Source organism: Bipolaris maydis (genome assembly GCF_028858645.1).
Source record: "Bipolaris maydis strain C4 unplaced genomic scaffold PSV08scaffold_10, whole genome shotgun sequence".
NCBI classification, from domain to species: Eukaryota; Fungi; Ascomycota; class Dothideomycetes; order Pleosporales; family Pleosporaceae; genus Bipolaris; species Bipolaris maydis.
This window is the reverse complement of record NW_027093866.1, coordinates 758429-779071: the sequence shown is the minus strand read 5'-3', so window position 1 is coordinate 779071 and position 20643 is coordinate 758429. Positions and strand designations below refer to the sequence as shown.

The 20643-nt window shown below is 52.1% G+C and overlaps 9 protein-coding genes across 9 annotated transcripts; 3 read left to right on the top strand and 6 right to left on the bottom strand.

The window, feature by feature from the left end:
• Positions 1-1214: 1214 nt before the first annotated feature.
• PSV08DRAFT_205920 (domain found in IF2B/IF5-domain-containing protein) lies at positions 1215-2891 on the bottom strand. Its single transcript, XM_014227825.1, has 4 exons — positions 2759-2891; positions 2331-2472; positions 2218-2276; positions 1215-2164 (listed from the first exon to the last, which is right to left on the bottom strand). The coding sequence occupies exons 1-4, from the start codon at positions 2768-2770 to the stop codon at positions 1439-1441; spliced, it is 939 nt and encodes a 312-aa protein (XP_014083300.1). The 5' UTR covers positions 2771-2891; the 3' UTR covers positions 1215-1438.
• A 169-nt stretch (positions 2892-3060) lies between these two features.
• On the top strand, positions 3061-3807 carry PSV08DRAFT_313462 (uncharacterized protein). The gene is made up of 2 exons (XM_014227826.2): positions 3061-3377; positions 3440-3807. Exons 1-2 carry the CDS (start codon positions 3158-3160, stop codon positions 3541-3543), a joined length of 324 nt encoding a protein of 107 aa, XP_014083301.1. The 5' UTR covers positions 3061-3157; the 3' UTR covers positions 3544-3807.
• Positions 3808-4093: 286 nt separating this feature from the next.
• Positions 4094-4592, bottom strand: PSV08DRAFT_363801 (uncharacterized protein; the record flags this gene model as incomplete). Its single annotated transcript, XM_014227827.1, has 2 exons — positions 4094-4248; positions 4367-4592. 2 exons carry the CDS (start codon positions 4590-4592, stop codon positions 4094-4096), a joined length of 381 nt encoding a protein of 126 aa, XP_014083302.1.
• Positions 4593-5030: 438 nt separating this feature from the next.
• On the bottom strand, positions 5031-8815 carry PSV08DRAFT_205918 (uncharacterized protein; the record flags this gene model as incomplete). Its single annotated transcript, XM_014227828.2, has 1 exon — positions 5031-8815. One exon carries the CDS (start codon positions 8813-8815, stop codon positions 5489-5491), a length of 3327 nt encoding a protein of 1108 aa, XP_014083303.2. The 3' UTR covers positions 5031-5488.
• Positions 8816-9861: 1046 nt separating this feature from the next.
• On the top strand, positions 9862-10949 carry PSV08DRAFT_363799 (uncharacterized protein; the record flags this gene model as incomplete). The annotated part of the gene is made up of 2 exons (XM_014227829.2): positions 9862-10113; positions 10173-10949. The coding sequence occupies 2 exons, from the start codon at positions 9862-9864 to the stop codon at positions 10947-10949; spliced, it is 1029 nt and encodes a 342-aa protein (XP_014083304.2).
• A 401-nt stretch (positions 10950-11350) lies between these two features.
• Positions 11351-16697, top strand: PSV08DRAFT_377528 (ATP-dependent dna helicase). Its single transcript, XM_014227830.2, has 6 exons — positions 11351-11558; positions 11666-11793; positions 11846-11913; positions 11960-12210; positions 12259-13878; positions 14381-16697. Exons 1-6 carry the CDS (start codon positions 11430-11432, stop codon positions 16676-16678), a joined length of 4494 nt encoding a protein of 1497 aa, XP_014083305.2. The 5' UTR covers positions 11351-11429; the 3' UTR covers positions 16679-16697.
• A 106-nt stretch (positions 16698-16803) lies between these two features.
• Positions 16804-17825, bottom strand: PSV08DRAFT_410943 (uncharacterized protein; the record flags this gene model as incomplete). Its single annotated transcript, XM_014227832.2, has 3 exons — positions 17731-17825; positions 17214-17617; positions 16804-17112 (listed from the first exon to the last, which is right to left on the bottom strand). The coding sequence occupies exons 1-3, from the start codon at positions 17810-17812 to the stop codon at positions 16804-16806; spliced, it is 795 nt and encodes a 264-aa protein (XP_014083307.1). The 5' UTR covers positions 17813-17825.
• Positions 17826-18729: 904 nt separating this feature from the next.
• Positions 18730-19445, bottom strand: PSV08DRAFT_313404 (formyl transferase). Its single transcript, XM_014227833.2, has one exon. The coding sequence runs from the start codon at positions 19420-19422 to the stop codon at positions 18769-18771; it is 654 nt and encodes a 217-aa protein (XP_014083308.1). The 5' UTR covers positions 19423-19445; the 3' UTR covers positions 18730-18768.
• PSV08DRAFT_313403 (uncharacterized protein) lies at positions 19430-19695 on the bottom strand (the record flags this gene model as incomplete). Its single annotated transcript, XM_066092656.1, has 1 exon — positions 19430-19695. A coding segment is annotated over exon 1 (188 nt), but the record flags the coding sequence as incomplete, so codon positions are not given.
• Between the last annotated feature and the right edge of the window lie 948 nt (positions 19696-20643).

Here is a 20643-nt window from a genome sequence, read left to right as displayed (position 1 = left end):
GATTTAGATTCGTCTACGGAGATATCAGCAGCCACAAACAGTATGGACAGGCGTTTTAACCGCGCGCGCCATTCCTGTCTTCTTGGTCAAGCTGCTCAGCCTCGGGCGCGCATCCTGTTGGTTAGTGGGGTGGACTTGTAACCGCCGAATCAGCGCCCCGCATTCGCCTTGGGCTCTCTGGGTAGTAGCACGCGCCCAGTGGGTGCGACGGGTGAGCAGCACAAGTGCACATAGTAGTTCATGCACAAGCTGCCATTTTTGCTGCAACGACGCTGCACAAACCTGGTATGTCTTTGCATGTGCGATCCACCAGGAACGGGACGGAGGCGCCTGCAGTCGTTTGGGTGGTTAGGTTGGGGGATGCACAAGCATATTACTACACGACGAACAAATCAAAGCCCGTGTTTCTGCCACTTCTCTCTGTGCCGCCGGACTTCACATCAATACCTTGTAGGCCGTCCCCCTGTCTTTGCATACCCATGTCGTTGGGGGCCATACGCTATGCGACAAACACCACTAAACCAAGCTGTTTTGAGAGGATAGCTGACCTGGTACTTGGTCCCAGCTTGGGCTGTTGAACAGTTGAAGAATATCTACTGCTGTTCTAAAGGGATACACGCTAACCGTAGACCAGTTCACCAACACTACGTAGAGTCTAGCCGGATCTGCCTTTCTTATAGAACACAAGTATTGCTACAGGTTGCATACTCGGTCTCATCTTCGTTGGTTCCCCAGCAAATCCCAAAAGCCATCTCACAAGGAAGAAAGCGAAACATGAAAAATACCTACGCCCTATAGGCACACCCGTGCATCCTGTGCAAAAGGTGAACTCTCATATTGCATCATGTAAGCACGGGTGAAGGGCGAGTTTGACTTTTTGTGCTCCAGCAACCAAGCTCAAGGCATGCTGTTGAGCCTAGACTCCCTGGTGACACATTGCGAGCTTAGGCAAATTATGTATCTTTTAACTTTTGACTGACATCATGAAAAGTGTCATCGACTTGACAAAGAACGTATTCCCTGTCCTATCATGTGTAACAAAAGCGCCGCTTAAACACCTAAACCGACAAGGTAGTATCATCTTGTCAAGAGAAGATGGCCAAACTAAAATAGGCATATGTGGTGCAAGAATCATACCCATATACCCCAAAAGAGTGAATTCAAGTCGACGATATTTCAATCTTTGCATCACTCACGTAAAACCCTCACATTGGCACTGGATATCCTTGCACTCATTATTCATCATTCCGAATCCATTTTGATTCCACACGTACGCAAAACTACCCATGGAATAAATGTTACACCAGCATCCTCATGTCGCTGAGAGACCCTCATTAAAGCAGCCGTCCAAAGCGCGCCCGCTTACCGAAAAGCCCAGCCAGCCGAGCCATGCAATAACATTGAACATTGTAAACCCCGCACAATAAGAATGAACAATCTAGGCCACCATTCTCCGCCTCTTTCCAATCTGTGCAGAGAAACCAGTCTTGATGGCTTGGACCGAACGCCTTGATCCGCAGCTGTTGCAAGTGACGAAGTTGAGACGGTTCTCACCCTTGGACAGGTCCGTATCGGGCGAGCGGCAAGTCTTGCAGGTAACGTATTCGACAATGTACCGCCTGAGCACGTTCTCGAGCTGCTTTTGCTGGAAACGGCCCTTGATGACCAGACGCTTCTGATCGGCAAATGAACCGCTCGTACCCAATTCGGCAAACAGGAACTGCGCAACGTGCTCGTCTGAACGCTTCATACGCTTGCAAATCTCGGCAAGGTTGGCGAAAACAGTCTTCTTGTTTCCTTCACGCATGCACTGTGGGGGCGGGATCTTATAGCTCTTTGTGCCTGAGCTGGCGAGATCGGGGTGTTGAGCGTGAAGGAGTGTGAAGAAGCGGTTGAGGAGGAGGTTGTAGCTGATAGGAGTCGTCTGGTCGTGTTGCCAAATGCCAGTGCCCTTCATCATGTCACCTTCTTGCACTTCTGGTTCAGCAGCGGCAGCCTCCTCTTCGCCCTCGGCCTTCTCGCCACCAGCAGCGGCGAGCTTAGCCTCGAAATCATCCTCGACCTTCTTCTTGCTGGACTTCTTCTTTTTCTTCAGCGCAGCGAAATCACCCTCTGCACCGTCATCCTCCTCGCCCTCCTTCTTCTTGGTTGACTTCTTCTTCTTCTGTACTTGTGTCAGCAATCCCGCTGCACATCAAGACATGTGTATATGCCTACCTTCTTGGCGAGGTCAGCGAACATGTCGGTGACCTCTTCGACCTCCTTGTCATCGCCCGCTGCCCTACCCGTCAGTTTATGTTTTTTTGTTGCCTACACACAAGCAATCTCACCGCCACCAGAGGAGTGACCCTCGGCAGATTCCTTGCCGCCGTTCACCTCCAGAGACTCGGTGACTTCGCCGTTGCTGTCGACGATCGTGGTGCCTTCAGAAAATTGAACAGACTTACGGGTCTTGCGTTCGGGAACCTCAGCCTGTATTAAGAGTCATGTTAGCACAAGCTTTTTGAGGAAGATCGCATCAAGCTGCCGTCCATGTGCGGGAAGTGTAGCATCGCCTGCCCTTAACAGAAGAAGGAAAAAATAAAGCCAGATGCAAGCGTATACAAAGCGATCACAATAACAGTTGCGTTGAACTATTACTGCAGATCGCTCTAATATGTATAGGAATGCAAGATCACCTGCGGTCTTGCATCCGGCTCTTCTCCCAATGCCCACTTCCCCCATTTCGAACAGCCCAGCGTGGGGTCAAATGACGTACAGTATCAGCCATGATTGCGGTTGTACAGAGATTGTTCCGTCGGTGTTGCAGTAGTAATTCTTGTAGGAAGAATTCGATGTGTTCGCTATTTGCGGGTGATTGTTGGTGGTGGCGTCGAGCAGACGTGGGCAACAGCGGCCTTGAACTTGGCCGCAGCGCACATGTGTGAGTCGAACGCTGCGAGCCAAGATTTGCATCACGTGATGAGAACTGTCCAAGCCCCACCTCCGCTCATTGGTTGCGGCGTCACATCACCAAACGCGCCGACGTAGCCCGACAGGTACTCGTCGCATTGCACGATTGCGCTTTCACAATTGTCCCATGTTCTGGTGGTAATCCGCATTTCCGAGTCACGCATCCAACGCTTTCCTTTGCTGGTCACCCGCCACCGAATCCGCCATGTCGATGAGCAATAGCGAGAGCTTCGTCGAGCACTCCTCGGTCGACGAGGTTGATTCCCTACCCTCTTCCTCTTCAAGTTCGTCGGTCGATGAGGAAGAATACATGTCAGATGCGGATCGGGAATGGAAAGAATCACTGCAGCAGCTAGAACTGCTGCTGACAATGGTCATGGTGCCGTATCTGGGGAAATACTTTGGCAGGAAAGCTGCGTACTGGGGTACGTCATCTTTAACATAAAGGAACAAAGAGTAGATTGGCATGATGCTGACTATGGAACAGGATGGGCCAGGTTTATGGAATGGAAGTATCCCGTCGAAATATCCATCTCAAGCCCGAAAACGTTCAAACTTGCGGGAGCCGTCGAGGCAGCAGCGACGCTATGAGCATTGGGAATGGTTCTGGACAATTGACATATTCGAGCATCGGCGTTCGCGGCGTTCAATTCTACACGATATCCAATTACTCTATGGGGCGGATCATGTGCATACTAGGCTCCATATCCGTGCATTGGACGCAATAGAAGGGAAGAACAGGGGCAAGCCCTCGCCAGCTTTGATCTTTCTTCGTACCTGTGCTTTATCGACGTCTTGCCTGGCCATACGTGCTGTTGGAGGTACGTGGGTTTTCCGTGTCGACAAGATAGAAATGGAGCGGCAGAGGGTTTCTCAGGGGCACTTCCGTAGATAGAGGACGTGCTGTAAACAAAGGCGTACGGAATCCCAGTGGCCCATTAGAAATAGAACGATCCCCTCATCAACATATTCCAACATGTACCAAGTACCACAGTACATATATCAATCCCTTTCAATTCTCATTCCTCTACCAGGGTATCAATCACTCCATACTTTTCCCTAATGCCATATATCGCGCGCTCTCTCTCAAGTCATACAAAATCGTTCTCCCACCACCACCATCACCTCACTTAACCAACTCTCACTTCCTCCCCTCAACCATAATAATATGATACCCCTCACTCGTCTTAACCTCCCCAATCTTCGGATTCCCCGTCGTACTCGGTTCAAGCTCATATGCCACCTTTTCAAAATCCTGCATCAGACTGCCTCGTACTTTCCAGCCTAGACTACCACCTACACGACAAAATAAATAAAAAATGAGAAACGAGTAAACCCAAAATTATGACCGTGTGATTGGAAGAAAGAGAGGGGGGGGGGTGGGGGTGGAGGAAAGGGAGGGGGGTAAAGTTACCTTGCCTAGCCTTATCCTCACTCATTTCCCTAGCTACATCATCGAATTTGGCTCCATTCCGTATCTTCTCGAGCGCCTCTTCCTTTTTCGAGTGCTTTTCGCACAGGATGTGGCGGACGTTGATGCTGGTTGCTGGTTTGAGTTTGCCGCCACCGCTGCCACTACCCTTTGAAGCATCTGTCTTGGAGGAGTCGTCTTTGCCTTTGCCTTTGTTCTTGGGGGCCATGGTTGCTGTTTATTTCTTGTTGGTTTGTTTGGAGTTAGGGCTGGAATATATATATATATATATATATATATATATATGTGGGTGGGTGTGTGGGTGTGTGTATATGTGGGATGGTAAAGGGGAGGAAAGGGTAGTATGTAGGTAACGAGGCTGGCTGGGTGTTTGGACTTGGTAAAGTGTAGTACTCGGGGTTCAGCGGGCGAGCGCCTTTGTTTCAAGAACACGCAACAAAATAAAGTCACACACCTCACCAGTGTAGACTGATACGAAAAGGTGAAGGCAGATGCAAGCTCCGAGCTCCGAATTGCGGGGCAGTTCGGATGGAATGTGGATCCTTTTTAAAAGTGGGGTGTTCGTCAAAAGAGACAAGGATAATCCCTAAAATATCAAAAACAGCCCATGCAATCACATTCTGGGCGAGAATCCAAAGGTCAAACACGAAAATTTCCTAATTTCCCATCATGCATTGATTTTTTGACAAAGTTGTTCTCTTGGCTTTCATGCTTATTTCACTTGAACCTGCCCCCCCTCCCCTTCCTCTCCAATCCATCCGCCCTTTTTCTGGGTCGCAGACATGAGCAAAAATAATTCTAATGTGGGCCGGAATCGTTACGTTTAGATGGAAATTATCGTAACGCCGTAGCCTTCCAACAAAATGCTGATGATGATTGGCGTTCCATGCCAAGTACATAGCTCATGGATGTGAGAACAAGCAAGGTTGCAAAATGCAATTCCGCGGCCGACTTCTACGTATTATGTCCCCCTGGACTCATTCCAGACCTCGATTAGACGCTCCAACCCTGCTGTCGGCCCCCTCCGCTGGCGCGGCAATTTGTGCTACTGTTTGGGCCGTTCCGAGCTAATTGTGACTAGTGAACCTAAATGCTTTCGTTTCTTCAGCCGTTGCCGTTGATGATGGTAGTAGTAGTAGTAGCGGTGGTGGTGGTGCGAGCAGCATTGTTCACTCCATTTTGGGAGAGCACAATATCCATGAAGCTCTTGCGAGGCTTGTGCTTCTTCTCCGGCAGCTCGTCGTTGATATCGGCCAAATGGATTCGCCGTCTCTTGCACTCAGCACGCATGTCGTTCAGCAACGGGCGGAGTGCTTCCACCTTGTCCACTTCAGCAAACAGTAGGGATTCCTCAACCCAATATAAACCTTCCATTGCTGCAAATTGGTTCCTGGCCTCTTTGATGCTCTCTTGAATTTTCGCGTAGTCAAAGTCTGGAGCACCTTCCATGGGGAATCGGAAATCCTGAGCTAGAAGTGCAACGTCGTATTGCCGGAGGATTGCATCTCGTTGTGTACGATTGACGGGAATTCGGGTCCAGTTTGAGTAAGGGGCATCGAGGTGAGCTAGATCGAGTTCAGGCAGTCCAAGAATGCCGACTACTTGGAATGAGCAGACGTAGGTCTTGCCGGGCAAGGCCTGTGAGTCCTTGAGATCTTGAGCGTTTGCGTAGAAGAGTGGCAGGAAGACAGCTGAGACGCCGAGCTCTTCGCCTGAAAAGTGGAGTGGTCGATTGGTACCTAGTTCGCAGGCTCGCCGTAGGGCTCGAGGGAGCTTTGAAATACGATTCTGGCGTTCCAGCAGTTCTTTCTGACGCTTGGCCTCTTCTTCCGCTTGCCGCTGCGTCTCCTCCTCTTTTTTGATACGAGCAGCTTCCGCTTGCTCTGCTTGACGTCGGGCTTCTGCTTCGGCCTCTGCCTTCTTCTTTGCTTCTTCTGCTTCTGCAACCTTACGAGCGGCGTCTTCTGCTTCCTTGTTTTTGGCCTCGGCCTCGGCTTCGGCCGCTGCCTGGGCGGCTTTCCGTTTCGCTTCTGCCTGTGCTTGTTGCTCTTCCTGACGCCTCAGACGCTCCACCTCAGGTGTCGCTACCCTTTCAGGTGGAGCCGGTGTCGACTTGGCAGATACAGTGGGAGTCCTCTTCACACTAGTGTCATCGGCTGATGCATCCGACAGCCTCCGTTTTCTTATCTTCTCCTCCACAGTCTTGTATTTAATTTTGTTCTTGATCATCTTCCGTTCGTCAGGTGAATCGACCTCTGGGGTTGGTTTGGCGCTGATCGGTTTGGATGGCTTCACAGCTGCTTTGACCGGAGGTTTTGCGCCGTGGTCTTCATCGCTTTCGTCTGACCGTGCATGAACCGGACGTTTGGATTCATTGTCGTCTGAGCGTGCTTTCAGAGCTTTCCTGACCGGTTTTGCCTCTTCGCCTTCGCCTTCGCTGTAGGACCGCCGCTTGACTTTGCGTGTAGGCGGCCGTACGTCTTCCTCGCTCTCCTCTTCAGACGAGTCGTCTTCTACGACACGTTTCCTCCTCTGACCCTCTCGAGAGGCCTTTTCCTTCCCGGACATTAACCGTCGTGACTTTTGAGGCGCGGAGGATACAGTATTGGATTTTGGAAAGTTGGCGCGTTTCGGCTCGGCTTGAGGTGACGAGGAGCGTTCCCGTCGTGGAGATGGTTTTCTCTTGACGCGATTGGCCGCAGGGACCGGTGCTTCTTTTTTGGTTCTTCGTGGACTTCGATGAGTTTTTTGGTACTCTTCACAAGCGCGTTTCAGCATGTCCCTCTCTTCTTCCCATTTTGGACCATGTCGTTCTTCTGAGATTTCATAGTACGTCTTGTTGTCTTTGTTCCTCCGCGTAGGGTTGAAGTTGTCTTGCTCAAGAAGTAGCTGTATGATCTTCAGGTATCCACGCCCAATGGCGACTGTCATGGGCGTCTCTGGGTGTTTGGATGGGTCGGGATCGGCCTTCAAGCCGCTAGCCAATAGAATGCTAAGGATGTCGTAATGTCCACCTCTGGCTGCTGCAACTCCGCAGGTGATGTTTGGCTTGATGTTACTGTTTATCAGTTCTCCCACGGCCAGGATATCTCCGTCTCCAGCCTTTTCGATGAGGGTTTCGACATTGAATTCGTTGTACAAGAGGCGAGAAGCAGTTTTGGCCTGTTTCTGGGTTCGCTCTTGGTCGTTGGTAGAGGTATCCACTCGTTGCCTCATTGCTTCTCTTAGTTCTTTTTCAATCTCAGGCGCGTCCTCGTCTTCAGGGTCAAGAACGTCAATGGCGCGCTGGCCTTTTTTGTTCGAGTGGTGGGGATTGACTTGGCCCTGGTTGAGCAAAAGCTTCACTACGTCTAGATGCGAGTTTTCGACTGCATCGATGAGCGGCGTGTCACGGTCGTGACTCTCGCAGTCGGTACGGCAGCCTTTGCTTATGAGATAACGGACCACAGGCGCCCAGCCATGCAGCGAGGCTTTTTGCAATGGAGTGATTCCAGCATAGTCGGGCTGGTCCAGCTCGTCTGGTGCCTCCTCGTAAGCCTCTTTGACCGCGTCCAAATCGCCCTTTTCACTCTCTCGAGCAAGACGGGTGGCACCAAACCGATCTATCTTTCGGTGGGGCATGGTACGCGCAGGGGAAGTGAGAGCGCGATGTGTGGAGCGCTTTACTCGGACATGCTGTTGCAGATGGGGTGCAGACAATGGCTGGGGCGAGGTTGAATGATCTGAGCTGGAACCTGACCAATGCTCCTCGTTGGACAGAGCAAGGTTGGTGACTTCGCGGCGCTTGCGACCGGCAATGCCTGTGGCGGTGGATTGGGTGGACTGGGAGCGTTTGTGTGGGCGGCCAAAGCCTGGCGTGTCGGTCTTGGCTTTCTGTCGCGGAGGCTCAAACGGAAACGAGTCATCGCGTAGCTTGCGCTTGCGATTGTCAACAGTCGAGGCACTGCGGCCACGCGATTTGGCGACCTCGTTGGGGCTGGTGTCCTTTGTGCGCGTGTTTGGAGACGAAGGGGCCGGGCTCTTTGCGCCGTTGATTTTGACGTGGTTGGTGGTGCGTTGGCGGCCGTTTGGCTGGGGCGAGTGCAGACGCGGCTCCTCTTTGATGGAGCGCAGGCGTGTCGCGTCGCTGTTGCTGTGGTCGTCGTCATCGTCATCATCGACGCGTTCCGTCTTGATCAGCTTGGAGTCAGCAGCAGGATTCTCGTCGCGCGACAGGACGACCGTCTCGGCCTCGGACTCGGGCTCTGCATCCTGGTCGTCATGGGTGTCGTGGTTGGCAGGCGGCCGCTCGGCGTGGTCTGGCTTCCAGGACGAAGGAAGAGCAGCAGAGGGCTTGTGGGGCTGGCGTGGAGAGGAGCTGCGAGGGCGGTCGTGGAGGATGCCAACGGGGGCGGAGGGCGTGTTTACGAGAGTATCGGCATTACTGGTCATCACGATAAAGGACAGGACACTTGCAGTTCCTGCCTCATACTGGCTCGGCAGAGCAAGGGAAGGGAGGGAGCGCAGACGGCAGGAACACGGCGCTCAACTGCCCAGCGAGGGAGGGGGGTGGGACAATGGGCGTGCAGGCGGCAGCGGCACCAGGGAGAGGCAGTGGGCGCTGAGGGCGTGATGGGGGGGGTGGTCGCGCAGGGTGGAGTGGAGAGAGGAACAGCAGTGGAGGTTGAGCGAGAGGCCGCAGAAGAGACAATCGAGGCTTGCGAGTAGCCAGGCGGCGCTGCACCACTCACCGGCGAGCGCCATTTGCTTGGATCCTAGGCGGGCCCCGTCTCTCCTGAACACAACCCTGCACTCTCGCCTGCGCCGGGGGTGCGGCTACTGCTGGAGCGGGTGCTGCTGGCTGGCGCTCCAGCGTGGAGCTGGAGCTGGAGCTGGAGCTGCTGCAGCGGCGGCGGACGGTGGATGCGAGCGTCTATGTATGTGTGCATGCCGTCGACCATGGTGGTTTTTTGTTTTGCGGCGGCATGGGCAGAGGGCAGAGGGATGCAAAGGGCGCACGCAGCACGCGCGGCGACATGGCCACGCAGGCGGCGGGTGGTGAGCGCGCAAAGGCTATCGTTACCTGCGACACGTAGCGCACAGTGCGGGTTACAGCTTTGGCTCGCTCGCGGGCGACGACCATGGCCAGGTGAGGGCGACGACGTGGGTTCCGGAGGCGACTGGCGCTGGCACTCGACGTCGCCTGTATGTACATAGACACGCATACTAGCCATGCCATGCCATGCCATGCGCCGCCATGCGCTGTCCCAGCCAGTCCCATGGGCGGTCATGCTGGGTCCACGCCAGCGGCGGCCTACCTGCCCACAACACTGCTGCTGCTGTCGTTGTCGCTGCTGCTGCTGCTGCTGCTACTGCTACCTGTGCCGCTAGCAAGACAACAGCCATGGCCGCCCTCGCCGCCTGGCTGCAGTCGCAACACGAATAACAATGATGATGACGATGACGATGATAATGATAATAATAATAATAATAACACAATGCCACCAGACACCCACGGCCCCAGCCAAACCCGCGCCGCCAGCCACTTGCGGCTGCAACCACTGCCACCGTTGGCCCGTGGATGCGCCAAGCACAGCCCGCCCTTGTGCTTGTCCCATCATGCTGCCGTCACCGTCGCCTTCCCTCCCAACAGACACGCTCTCCTCACGCCTCCAGCAGCCATGGCTCCGCCTCTGCCCGCCCTCCTGCCCGCCCTCCTGCGTGCCTTCTACCTTGCTGCCTCACTTCTTGTATCGCGACACCACTTCAGCTCCGCCCGCGCCCACCACTAACCGCTGCGGCTTACTAGATCCTCGTCATACAGGCCGTTCCTGCACTACGCACCCGATTTCTAGCCTATGGCCCCCGTGCCACTACACCGCCCGCCCAGCACAAGCAGGAGCACCGCCAGCACCGCCAGCCCTCGGCCCTCAGTCGCGCTCTCGACTATGCTGCCTCGCTGCAAGTCCCCCACGGCTTCTTCAGCCACTTCTACGTCACCTCAGTAGCCTGCTCGCTCTTGTGGGCATGGCAGATGCATGTGTGGCACGCGCATAGGCAGCAACAGGTGGTTTGGGCGCTCCTGCTGCTTCAGGGTCTGCGGCGCGTGCTCGAGTCACATGTCTACACTTCAGCCAGCAAGAGCACAATGTCAGTTGCCCACTGGCTCCTCGGCCTTCTCTTCTACGTGACCATCAACGCCGCCATCTGGGCCGAGACGCCTGGCACCGCATCCGCCAACGCACTCCTTGTGCCGGCAGTCATGACGGCCCAGATGCTGCAGCACTCGTACCACGCCTACCTCTACCGCCTGCGCACGGAGAGCAAAGGCTACCAGCTCCCGTCTCATCCCATGTTTCCCAACCTTCTCTGTCCGCACTACACTTGCGAGGTAGTCGTGTACGCATTGCTGTCGCTCATAGCAGCCCCAGACGGCAGCTTAGTCAATTGGACTCTGGTCTGTGGAGCCATATTCGTCGCTACCAATCTCGGTGTGACGGCTGTAGGTACCAAGGAATGGTACATGGCAAAATTTGGTGCCGACAAGGTAGGTTCGCGCAAAAGAATGGTGCCTGCCATGTGGTAATGCCCTTTGCTGTGGGCCAAGCGGATGCAATGCTGAGGCGCCTATTCAAGTGTAGGTGGCACATCTCCGTAGCTTCCTAGTATTGAACTTGCAACCTTGATACACGTCCCACCGGGAGATTGATCTAATACACTTGTCCTGGTGATCAACACACTCGTGAGTGCGTGCCATGTAGAATGAGACGCACATCCGGCAGAGAGTATTGCCAGACGGCTGCGTCACATGACGTCGTGTTTACGCTAGCCCACACTCGGCTGCGCCACGCGGGTGTTTGCCTAATCCAACAGGCTGCACCGTCTCGCACGGGCCCAGCAAACACGTCCAGGACGCCGCTTCCTCCTCGTCCAATTTGCTATAAATTGCCAGCACAGAACTTGCCATTTGGAGCTCTAGCCTTGTCACAGTGTGCTTCAAAAGGCACCTTGCACCATCACCATACGCATACGTGAGGCGCGTGCAAGGAACAGTCAACACCAAGCCATGGCGGCCAAAGAAGCAACCGTCTACATTCTGGACCTTGGTCGTTCCATGGGCAAAAAGAGAAATGGCCGCGACCAGAGTGATCTTGATTGGGCCTTGGAATATGTCTGGGACAAAATCACAACCACTGTAAGCCGACGTTCATTCGGCGATTTAGTGCGTTAGACACGCACGCCATTTGCATCGTCCCAAATATCACCATATGATCCAGAGGACCATGATTGACAACTTCCTAGGTTGCAACGGGCAGAAAAAGCGCGCTGATGGGTGTTATTGGCTGTCGCACTGACGAGACAGATCTCGCTGGTATCATAGAAGAGGATGAGGGCTATGGCCATATTAGGGTCTTCTCTAAAATAAAGCAGTGGGTTTTGTTCCACCATACCAGAATTCCTGCAACTCCTTACACACGACAGATATCTCCTTGGCGACATACGCAATCTCCAGGCACATCTTAAGCCTAGCAGAACCAACAGTGGAGATTGTAAGTCTTGCCTCATACTCGGCATGCCATTTGTTGACACAGACAGTGCTCTCTGCTCTCGCAGTAGCAATACATATGATTGATACCGCAACCAGAGGTGCCAAAGGAAACCCCCTCAAGTACGACCGCAGAATCATCATCGTGACTGATGGTCGTGGGGAAATGGTCACAGACGATTTGGAGCAACTAACATCAAAAATCAAAGACCCGGAGGCTCCTTTCGAGATCACCTTACTCGGCATCGACTTTGACGACCCCGACGTTGGCTTCAAGGAAGAGAAGAAAGACCCTCAAAAGGTATTACTTGTCAAAACCGCTCATTATGTCATGGCTAACCAGACCCAGGCTCAAAACGAAGCCATATTGAAAAGCTTCATGCAAGATTGCGACGGTAATTTCGGCACCCTAGCCACAGCCATTGACCAACTTCACATACCTCGTCTCAAGGAGACACGGCCTGTCCACAGCTATAGAGGATCGCTTACGTTAGGTGACCCCACCAAGTACGATGCTACCATTACAATCGATGTTGAACGATACCCATGTACGATGATAGCAAAGCCACCAACAGCAAGTTCGTTTGTCATACGCACAGACGCCACTGGCTTATCAGGCCCGGTTATTGAGTCCTCGGCTGCTGCAACTGATCAAGATCAAGCAGCAGCCGATCTCTCAGCAGTCCGAAATCAGCGTGTATATCAAGTGGAAAGCCAGACCGAACCCGGCGTCAAGAAGAACGTTGAAATGGACGAGTTGGAGCGGGGCTACGAATATGGCAGGACGGCCGTTCACATTTCCGAGTCCGACATGAATGTTGTCAAACTGGAAACACAACAAGCGATGGAGCTAGTGGGTTTTGTCAGAGCGGAGGACTTCGAACGCTTTCTCCCTCTGAGTCGGACAAACTTCATCGTCCCACAAAAGGCTAACCAGCCTGCTCAATTGGGCTTATCGTCTTTCATACATGCACTGTACGAGGCTGATTGCTACGCAGTCGCAAGGCTGGTTGCAAAGGATCTAAAGCCCCCAGTCTTGCTACTGCTTGTTCCGCGCATCGAGCCAGAGTGGGAGGCTCTGGTAGACGTAGAGCTTCCTTTCGAAGAAGACATGAGGCGGTACAAGTTCCCACCGTTGGATCGAAAGCTTACAGTCAGCGGTAAAGTTATAACGGAGCACAAGGATCTGCCCACTAAGAATCTTCTCAATGCAGTGAGCGACTACGTCGATGCCATGGACTTATCTACCTTTGACCGCGACGAAGACGGGAACGAAGACGAGTACGCCAAACCAGAAGATACATTCTCACCTCTTGTCCACCGCATCAACCAGGTTATACGATGGCGAGCGACACATCCCGATCCCAGCCTGCCGATCCCTGATCCGCCGGAAATTCTCACCAAATACTCTATGCCACCAGCAGAGCTTGTTGCGTCGGCACAAAAGCAACTCAATGCCGTCAAGCAAGCGGCAGACTTGAAAAAAGTACCACCAAAGGTCAAGGGCCGAGGGAAGCGCCAGCGAACCGAGCGTGACAAGCCTCTTTCTGGTTTGGATGTCGACCAACTCCTGGGTAATCCCAAACGTGTCAAGATTGAGTCCAACAATCTGATTCCCTCGTTTAAACAAGCTCTCTCTGCTTCCGATGACTTGGACGCCATCCAGGATGCCGCCGATGGCATTTCAAAAGAAATCCGCTCGCTCATCAGCAACAGTGTTGGTGACAACGCGTACCAACGTGCACTCGAGGCAATTCGTGTCATGCGTGAAGAGCTCGCTGAGCTTGAAGAGCCAGAGATCTACAACGCATTCATCAAGCAGTTGAAGGAAGATATTCTAGGTGGAAAGCTCAACGGCAACCGTAGGGAGATGTGGTGGAGAATCAAAGGCAACCGGTATGGACTCATCGATTCCAAGAGGAGCTATGTCAGTCCTATTACAGAGGACGAGGCGAAGAGATTCTACGAGGTCTGAAGCGGTCATGACATGTTCTTCCACTGGACTTGAAGGATATATGCAGCAACGATGGAATGCACATGCACGGTGATATCACGGCAACTAAAAATACGCTTAATCTCGCTTTGAACCCCGTATCTTTTTCTCTTACCCGTTACTGTTTCAAGGGACAACGGCTTTACGGTTAATTCGTGCGCTACTACCTAGAGGGGTGAGGATTTTGGCCCCCACGAGAAAAAAAAAAGATTGCGAACTCAATGCAAGCGACACCACTTGCCGCTTTCCGTCCTTTTTGGTGGAGCCTAAATGCGCGCACGTCCAATAGGGCCATGTTGGCTTCAGCCTCACACACGTATAACCCTCGCCAGCTGACTCTGGCTGCGCCTCAGCTGTGCGACCTGCCTGGCGCGTATTAACATCTAGACCCTCTCTTCCTCTCAATATCAATCACAGCACCATTCTACGTGGATACAGCGAAGCACATAGCGTGCTTCGTGATGTAGAGCAACCACAGACACTCAACATGGACATCCCGCACACAGGACATGGAAATTCGCCCCCAACGCCAGGCATAACCATCTCGAGACCAGGAGCTTATGCTTCGCTGCCCACCAGGAACAGTTATGAATCCCTTCACAATATGAGCGACAGGCGCTCAAGATTCGAAGAAGATATCGGTTCCGGCCTAGGCATCCACATGCAATCGCTGGGAACGCAAAAGTCTCCAGATGTGGCATATTCGCCTCTAGATGCAGATAGAAAGCGACCTAGCGTGTTCTCTCGGGCTTCAAGTACGGATCCCATGACGCAAAGGCTTATTGCTCACCGCGCTACACAATCAGCACAATGGCGTATACACTGGCGTCCACCAGCACTCATGGTTTTTGCTTTTCTCATGGGAATTGTTTTCGCATTCTTCCAACATCTTCTATACACTGCCCTGCATCACAAAGAGGAAGCCGATGAAAACAAAAAGTTCCGTTTGGTTCTCTACGGTCGTGTGCTAGCGTACCTCTCCAAGGTCGCATTCGGAGGGTGCGTTGTTCTGGTCTTCCGACAGCGACTATGGAGGACGTTTCGAGAGCGGGCGTTGACGGTGCTCTCCATCGACCAGCTCTTCGGCGCAACAGAAGACCCTTCTCTTTTTGCAAACTGGGAGGCCATTACCAACGCTCCTATTCTTGTATTCGTCGCTATGATCATCTGGCTGATACCCTTGGCAACAATCATCTTCTCGCCTGGCGCCCTCACCTTCGGTACCTACCTTGACTTCGAGACTGTCGACATTGTAGTTCCAACACTTAATTTTTCCATGGAATCCACTAAGAACTGGCGTTACCCGATTAAAATGGCTGATGGAAGCAACAAGAAATCTGTAATGTATTACAACACCACTGATATCGCTGGCACAGCACCGGGCTGGTTCGATTACTATGACCAACCATCTGCAGAGTTGGTACGAATCGGAGTTTTGCTGGCGTATAGCAACATGGACCATCCAAACACCCGGCAAGGTGCCCGACAACAAGCTTGTGGAGGACAATACAACTGCACCTACGAACAGATTTTCAACGGACCTGGTTACCAATGCGAGGAGATTAACGATGAGAGCAAACTTCGCGAATTAGACGCACCGTTCAACCATAGCAGAATAGCCCCTCAGGGCCGGGCCGCGTACTTTGCCGAGGTTGATATTGGGGACTACAAAAGGCCGCAAGCTGACGAGTTCCGCAAAGGACCCGGTGGACTGCCTCTTGGTGAAGCACCAGAAAGTTTGGGTGTTTTCAAGTCCGAGCCCATACTGTGGATCGGTTACACCACTAACTCGACGGAAAGACTTTCTCCTAATGACCCTCTTGCGAAGCACTGGACCCATCGCTTTGACTCTCACATTATCCGATGTGTGCACATGGAGACCAAGTACACGGTGAAATGGAATTTTACTGAGCCATTCTTCAAGTCGATAGCGAAGCGAGAATATCTTACCCCAATTGTGGATACAAATTTCACTCGTGGCCTCTACGGTCTAGCAAATCACACGCGAGACGCTGAGCCAGCAAAGAACTACATCAGCCCACGCGGCGATGTGGGTCTCTATAAGAAAACCGCCGCCTACCATGCTCTAGGTTCCATGTTCCGGGGATTTCTTCGCGGACACGTCGATCTCGAGCCCCCTCTACCGGGACCCTATTATTCTCAAGTGTATTCTGACGTCACCAAAACACGACTGGTGTACAAGAATGCGGAGCCAAAGGAAAACCTAGGAGCTGAAATTGAGGCTTTCTACTCAGACATGGTGCTGTCACTGTTCTCTGCGCCGGAAATGCTCGCCGTTCACGAAGAGAAGCTGACGGTTGAGCGATCGCGACTCCAGTCTTCTTTCGTCTATGTACCAGAGCGATTATGGAAGTGCTATATCCCCGTCATTTTCGTCACGTTGTGTATACTTCTCTTTGGATTGTTTACGATCTGGGAAGACGGAACAACGTTTTCTGCTGGATTCTCGCGTATTCTTGTTACGACGCGAAACATGACTTTGGACAATATCAGTCGTGGCGCGTGTCTTGGAAATGACCCCTTTCCGAGGGAGCTCATGAACACGAGGCTCCAGTTTGGCGCTCTTGCCGATGGCAGTGATCCTCCCGCATATTCAAGTGGCGAGTACCAAGGTGGAGGTGGAGTTCAGAGCATTGGTCATTGTGCATTCGGTGTTGCATCCGAGGTCGGGCCCATTTACAAAGGCATGCCTTATGCTGGTCTTAACCGCCCTGAAAAGAAACGGGTTGCATATTCGGATGCGGAAAGTGGATAGGGGAAAATCTGTAACTAGTACGTTTATCTCTAATTGTGTATCTACTCAAATGAGATTTTAATTCATTTCTCTTAGCTCTCTCGTCGCCTTTTCCCAAACAGCAACAATTCTATGCTCGGTCCAGCTTAACAGATACCAATAACGCCATTGACTGGAATGTCAATACTCGTCGTGTAACTCGCCGCATCACTGAGCAAATACACATACGCGCCTCCGAGCTCCTCAACCGCCGCTAGCCGCGGCATACCACCATAGTACTTGAGCTGCTGCTCCCAGTCCGGCTGCTGCTCAACCCAGTACGTCATCGCCGTCTTAACCAAGCCCGGCGATACAGAGTTGACTCTGATATTGTACTGCGCCCACTCCATAGCAAGCGTATGCGTCATATTCCTAATGCCAGCCTTTGACGCACCGTACGGCGCTGAGGGAACACGCTGTGAAAGAGAAGCATTAGTCATCCCATTTTTTTAAACCCCCCCCCCCTTTTACTCATGCAGAAGAAGAGGAACAGGAAGAAGAAGAAGAAGAACATTACCTTGTTCGGTCTATACGACGCCATACTCGCCGTAAACACAATACTCCCTTTAACCCCTTGCTTGATAAACGCCCGCGCCGCACACCGCGCAGAATAGAAACTCCCATACAAATTCACGCCCCACAGCTGGTCAATTTCCTCCGTTGTAAAGTCGAGCGCGGGCTTATGCTTTGTGCGCCCCGCATTGCACACCATGCCGTGCAGCGCCCCCGCTTCGCTCAGCACCTTGTCGACGGCTGCCTGGATCGACGCTTCTTTCGTCACGTCGGCTTCCAGTGCGAAGAGCTGGTTGGGGTATTTGGAGGCCAGGGCGCTGAAGTCGTCGCCGGGCGTGCCGATGTCGAGCGAGTAGACTTTGCTGGCGCCGTTGGAGAGGCAGCAGTCTGCTATGCCGAGGCCGATGCCTGTGTTTTTTTTTTTTTAGTTTTTTGGGGGGTTTGAAAAGGATCATGGACGTGTGTTGTAGGGATATGTGTACGTATATATATATATATATTGGGGGGGGGCTCTACGTTACCTCTGTTTGCACCGGTAATGGCAATTACTTTGCCTTCCAACTGCACCTTCTTGACGGGTTCGGACGTTGAACTAGATGCCATGTTGATATCTACAACTCTTTCTTTCCCTCGACTATTTCCAATAAGAAAAAAAAATATCAATTGAAAACAAATATATATATATGTGTGTTTCTGTACGTATGTGAATGAACCCAATGTATCAATATAAGTATTTCTCATTCCCCGGTCTCCTCCCTGCCTACTTATACACCTCTCTCTCTCTCCGTCCCCACCCCCCCTCTCATCTTTCCTCCATCCTTACTATCCCCATGCCTTCATCCTCTTCCTCCTTACCCCCACACTTACATCCAATCCCTAACCCCGCGACCCCCACAATTTCCGGTCGTAACGAGCACATGCACGCAAGCCTCGTACTATCCCAGCGCGCGCGTGTGTGTGTTCTCGTCTCGAGGCACATTTTCTGGCTGCATCGGGGCTAGTAGCCCCGGGTGCCCACTGCAATCGCGGAATAAGTGCCGAGGATAAGGGATGATCATCCGCCCGCGTTTTTACAATCTGGGGGCTAAAGTCAAGTGGGCTGGGTTAGGAAATCTTTTTTGGGGGGAGATGCGAGGGTATTGTGAAGGAGGGGAGTGCGGGGTAAGAGAGGGTAACGAATACGAGGGAAGAGGAATTTATTCTTGATTTTCTTTTTTTTTTAAAAAAAAAAACGTCTTAAGATTTCTTTCCTCTATTTTGTAGTACTGCTTTTGTTGTATGAATTGATGTTTTATAGTCTGGTCGGTAACTTTTGAACATACGTACCACTACTTATTTCTACCAGCCCCCCCCCCCCCCAAAAAAAAACGGAAGGGAATAAAAGAGCTCGGTACGTAAACCGTGCTTTTCTCGCAACGAGCCCCAACAAGAAAACCAAAAAAAGAGGGTCCCAACTCGAAATTGTGTTTTTTTCGTAAACTATGTATGTATGTAATATTTACACTGTTTTTGCCCCTTCCCAAATTCCAAATCCGTCTAAGTAGTTAAATGGAGTGTTTTTAATTGAATACAACAGTCTTCTGTCCATTCAAGAACACTCGCTTTTCACTCCACCATTTCACCGCTGCAGCAAGCACCTGGCTCTCGACATTGCTGCCCTCCTCGACTAGCTGCTTGGGGCTCAACGCATGATCGACCCTCGCAACGCGCTGCTCAATGATGGGTCCCTCGTCCAAGTCCGCCGTGACAAAATGCGCGGTAGCCCCGATAATCTTGACGCCGCGCTCGTAAGCCTGGTGGTACGGCTTTGCGCCCTTAAACGACGGCAAGAAAGAGTGGTGAATGTTGATAATCTTGCCCGACATCTCCGTGCATAAGCGCGGGGACAAGACTTGCATGTAGCGCGCAAGCACGACAAGATCGATATTGTGCTGCTTGATGAGGTCGAGAATCTGCGTCTCCTGCTGCTCCTTGGTGTCCTTTGTAACCGGCAGATGGTGGAACTCGATACCGTTGTTCTTTGCCAACTCTGCGAATTCGCCATGGTTCGACACAATGAGCGGCACGTCGACCTTGAGCTGGCCCGACTTGACGCGGAACAAGAGGTCGTTGAGGCAGTGCCCGATTTTCGACACCATGATGAGCACCTTGGGCTTTGCGTCTACCCGCCGGATCTGGTACGTCATGCTCATTTCAGAGGCGAGCGTCGCCATGCTGGCTTGCAGCGCGGATACGTCCGAGGCATGGCCAAAGTGCACGCGCATGAAAAAGGTCTTGGAGTCTGGGTCGGAAAACTGCTGCAGATCCAGAATCGTGAGGTTTTCCTTTGCCAGTAGGCCCGTCACGGCGTAGACGATTCCTGCCTTGTCAGGGCACGAAAGCGTGAGGTAGTGGTCGTCGCCTGCCATTTTGGATGTTGAAATCCTTTCTGCCGAACCGAGTTGTTGAAGGCGAGGAACACTGCTTGCTAGAGAGCGTCTGTTGCCAAAGTGTGACTGTTTTGTAGAAATTTTAGGACATGGGCTTTGCCGAGTTCGGATGACCTCGTTTGGTGCGTAATAGGTGGATGGCCGGACCGCACTTGCGCGGGTCAGCGTGTGGAGTGACCGTGGGTAGGTGCGCACTGAGCGTAGAAACATGTTCGCCTGTTCGGTTCCGTCTCCTTGCCTAGGAGATTGAGCGCGGGATGGCGAACTTTTTCTAAGCCGTGTAAAAGTTAACTTTCCGGTCAAGGTGGCCGAACTCGGCCGGCCAAGGGCATCTAGCGTTGTAATAGACCAAGGAACTCTGGCGCTTGTGAAGACTCGAATCTTATTGAACTTCTTTCGACTCTTGCAGTCACAGTAGGACCAAGCTTCGCATGCTCTGAGTAATAGTATGTTGAGATGCTATTTTTTTCATACGAACATATCCTATGCTTAATGGAATCATGGATTGGGTTACACGCCATGTCCCTTTGAGGCATATAAAAAGCGCGATTAAATCGAAATGTCCCTGGTGCAGATATAGTATGCGTGCTCAGAACGGTCCCAAATTCAGTATACATCTCTACATTGCCTCAACTTAGTCTGATACCGCACTAGGGACTTTAACCTTCTCAGCACTCCTCGCGTATTAGCGTTATCTCTCGAGCACTGGCCGATATACGACTAGTATAGTCATTTAGGCGAGGCTGGTGGCATAATCTGGGATAGATCAGCACTCCTTCTTGACCAAGGTTTCTCCAGTATCTCCCAATACCTCCCTTTCGTAAAAGTGAGACGTTATATGAGCAATTAAGTTCAGTGATCGCGTAGTGATCCCAAAATTATCGAATGATCATACAGGATAACTAGGTACATACAAGTACAAGTCTAGAAACAATCTGATACGCTTCGAACCATATAAGCGTGTTTGCTTCCTTTCTGTCATGAAAATCATTGCCACGAGGGTGC

What these genes read in the sequence shown, in the direction of transcription:
- PSV08DRAFT_377528 (XM_014227830.2), top strand. Translation starts at nt 11,430, where the DNA reads ATGGCGGCCAAAGAAGCAACCGTCTACATTCTGGACCTTGGTCGTTCC. An exon ending in GGGACAAAATCACAACCACT is followed by an intron (nt 11,559 to 11,665) that starts GTAAGCCGACGT and finishes ACAACTTCCTAG; the next exon opens with GTTGCAACGGGCAGAAAAAG. An exon ending in GTCTTCTCTAAAATAAAGCA is followed by an intron (nt 11,794 to 11,845) that starts GTGGGTTTTGTT and finishes TACACACGACAG; the next exon opens with ATATCTCCTTGGCGACATAC.
- PSV08DRAFT_205920 (XM_014227825.1), bottom strand. An exon ending in GGGTCACTCCTCTGGTGGCG is followed by an intron (nt 2,277 to 2,330) that starts GTGAGATTGCTT and finishes CGGGTAGGGCAG; the next exon opens with CGGGCGATGACAAGGAGGTC. An exon ending in TCGCTGACCTCGCCAAGAAG is followed by an intron (nt 2,165 to 2,217) that starts GTAGGCATATAC and finishes ACACAAGTACAG; the next exon opens with AAGAAGAAGAAGTCAACCAA.
- PSV08DRAFT_313462 (XM_014227826.2), top strand. Translation starts at nt 3,158, where the DNA reads ATGTCGATGAGCAATAGCGAGAGCTTCGTCGAGCACTCCTCGGTCGAC. An exon ending in CAGGAAAGCTGCGTACTGGG is followed by an intron (nt 3,378 to 3,439) that starts GTACGTCATCTT and finishes ACTATGGAACAG; the next exon opens with GATGGGCCAGGTTTATGGAA.
- PSV08DRAFT_313404 (XM_014227833.2), bottom strand. Translation starts at nt 19,422, where the DNA reads ATGGCGACGCTCGCCTCTGAAATGAGCATGACGTACCAGATCCGGCGG.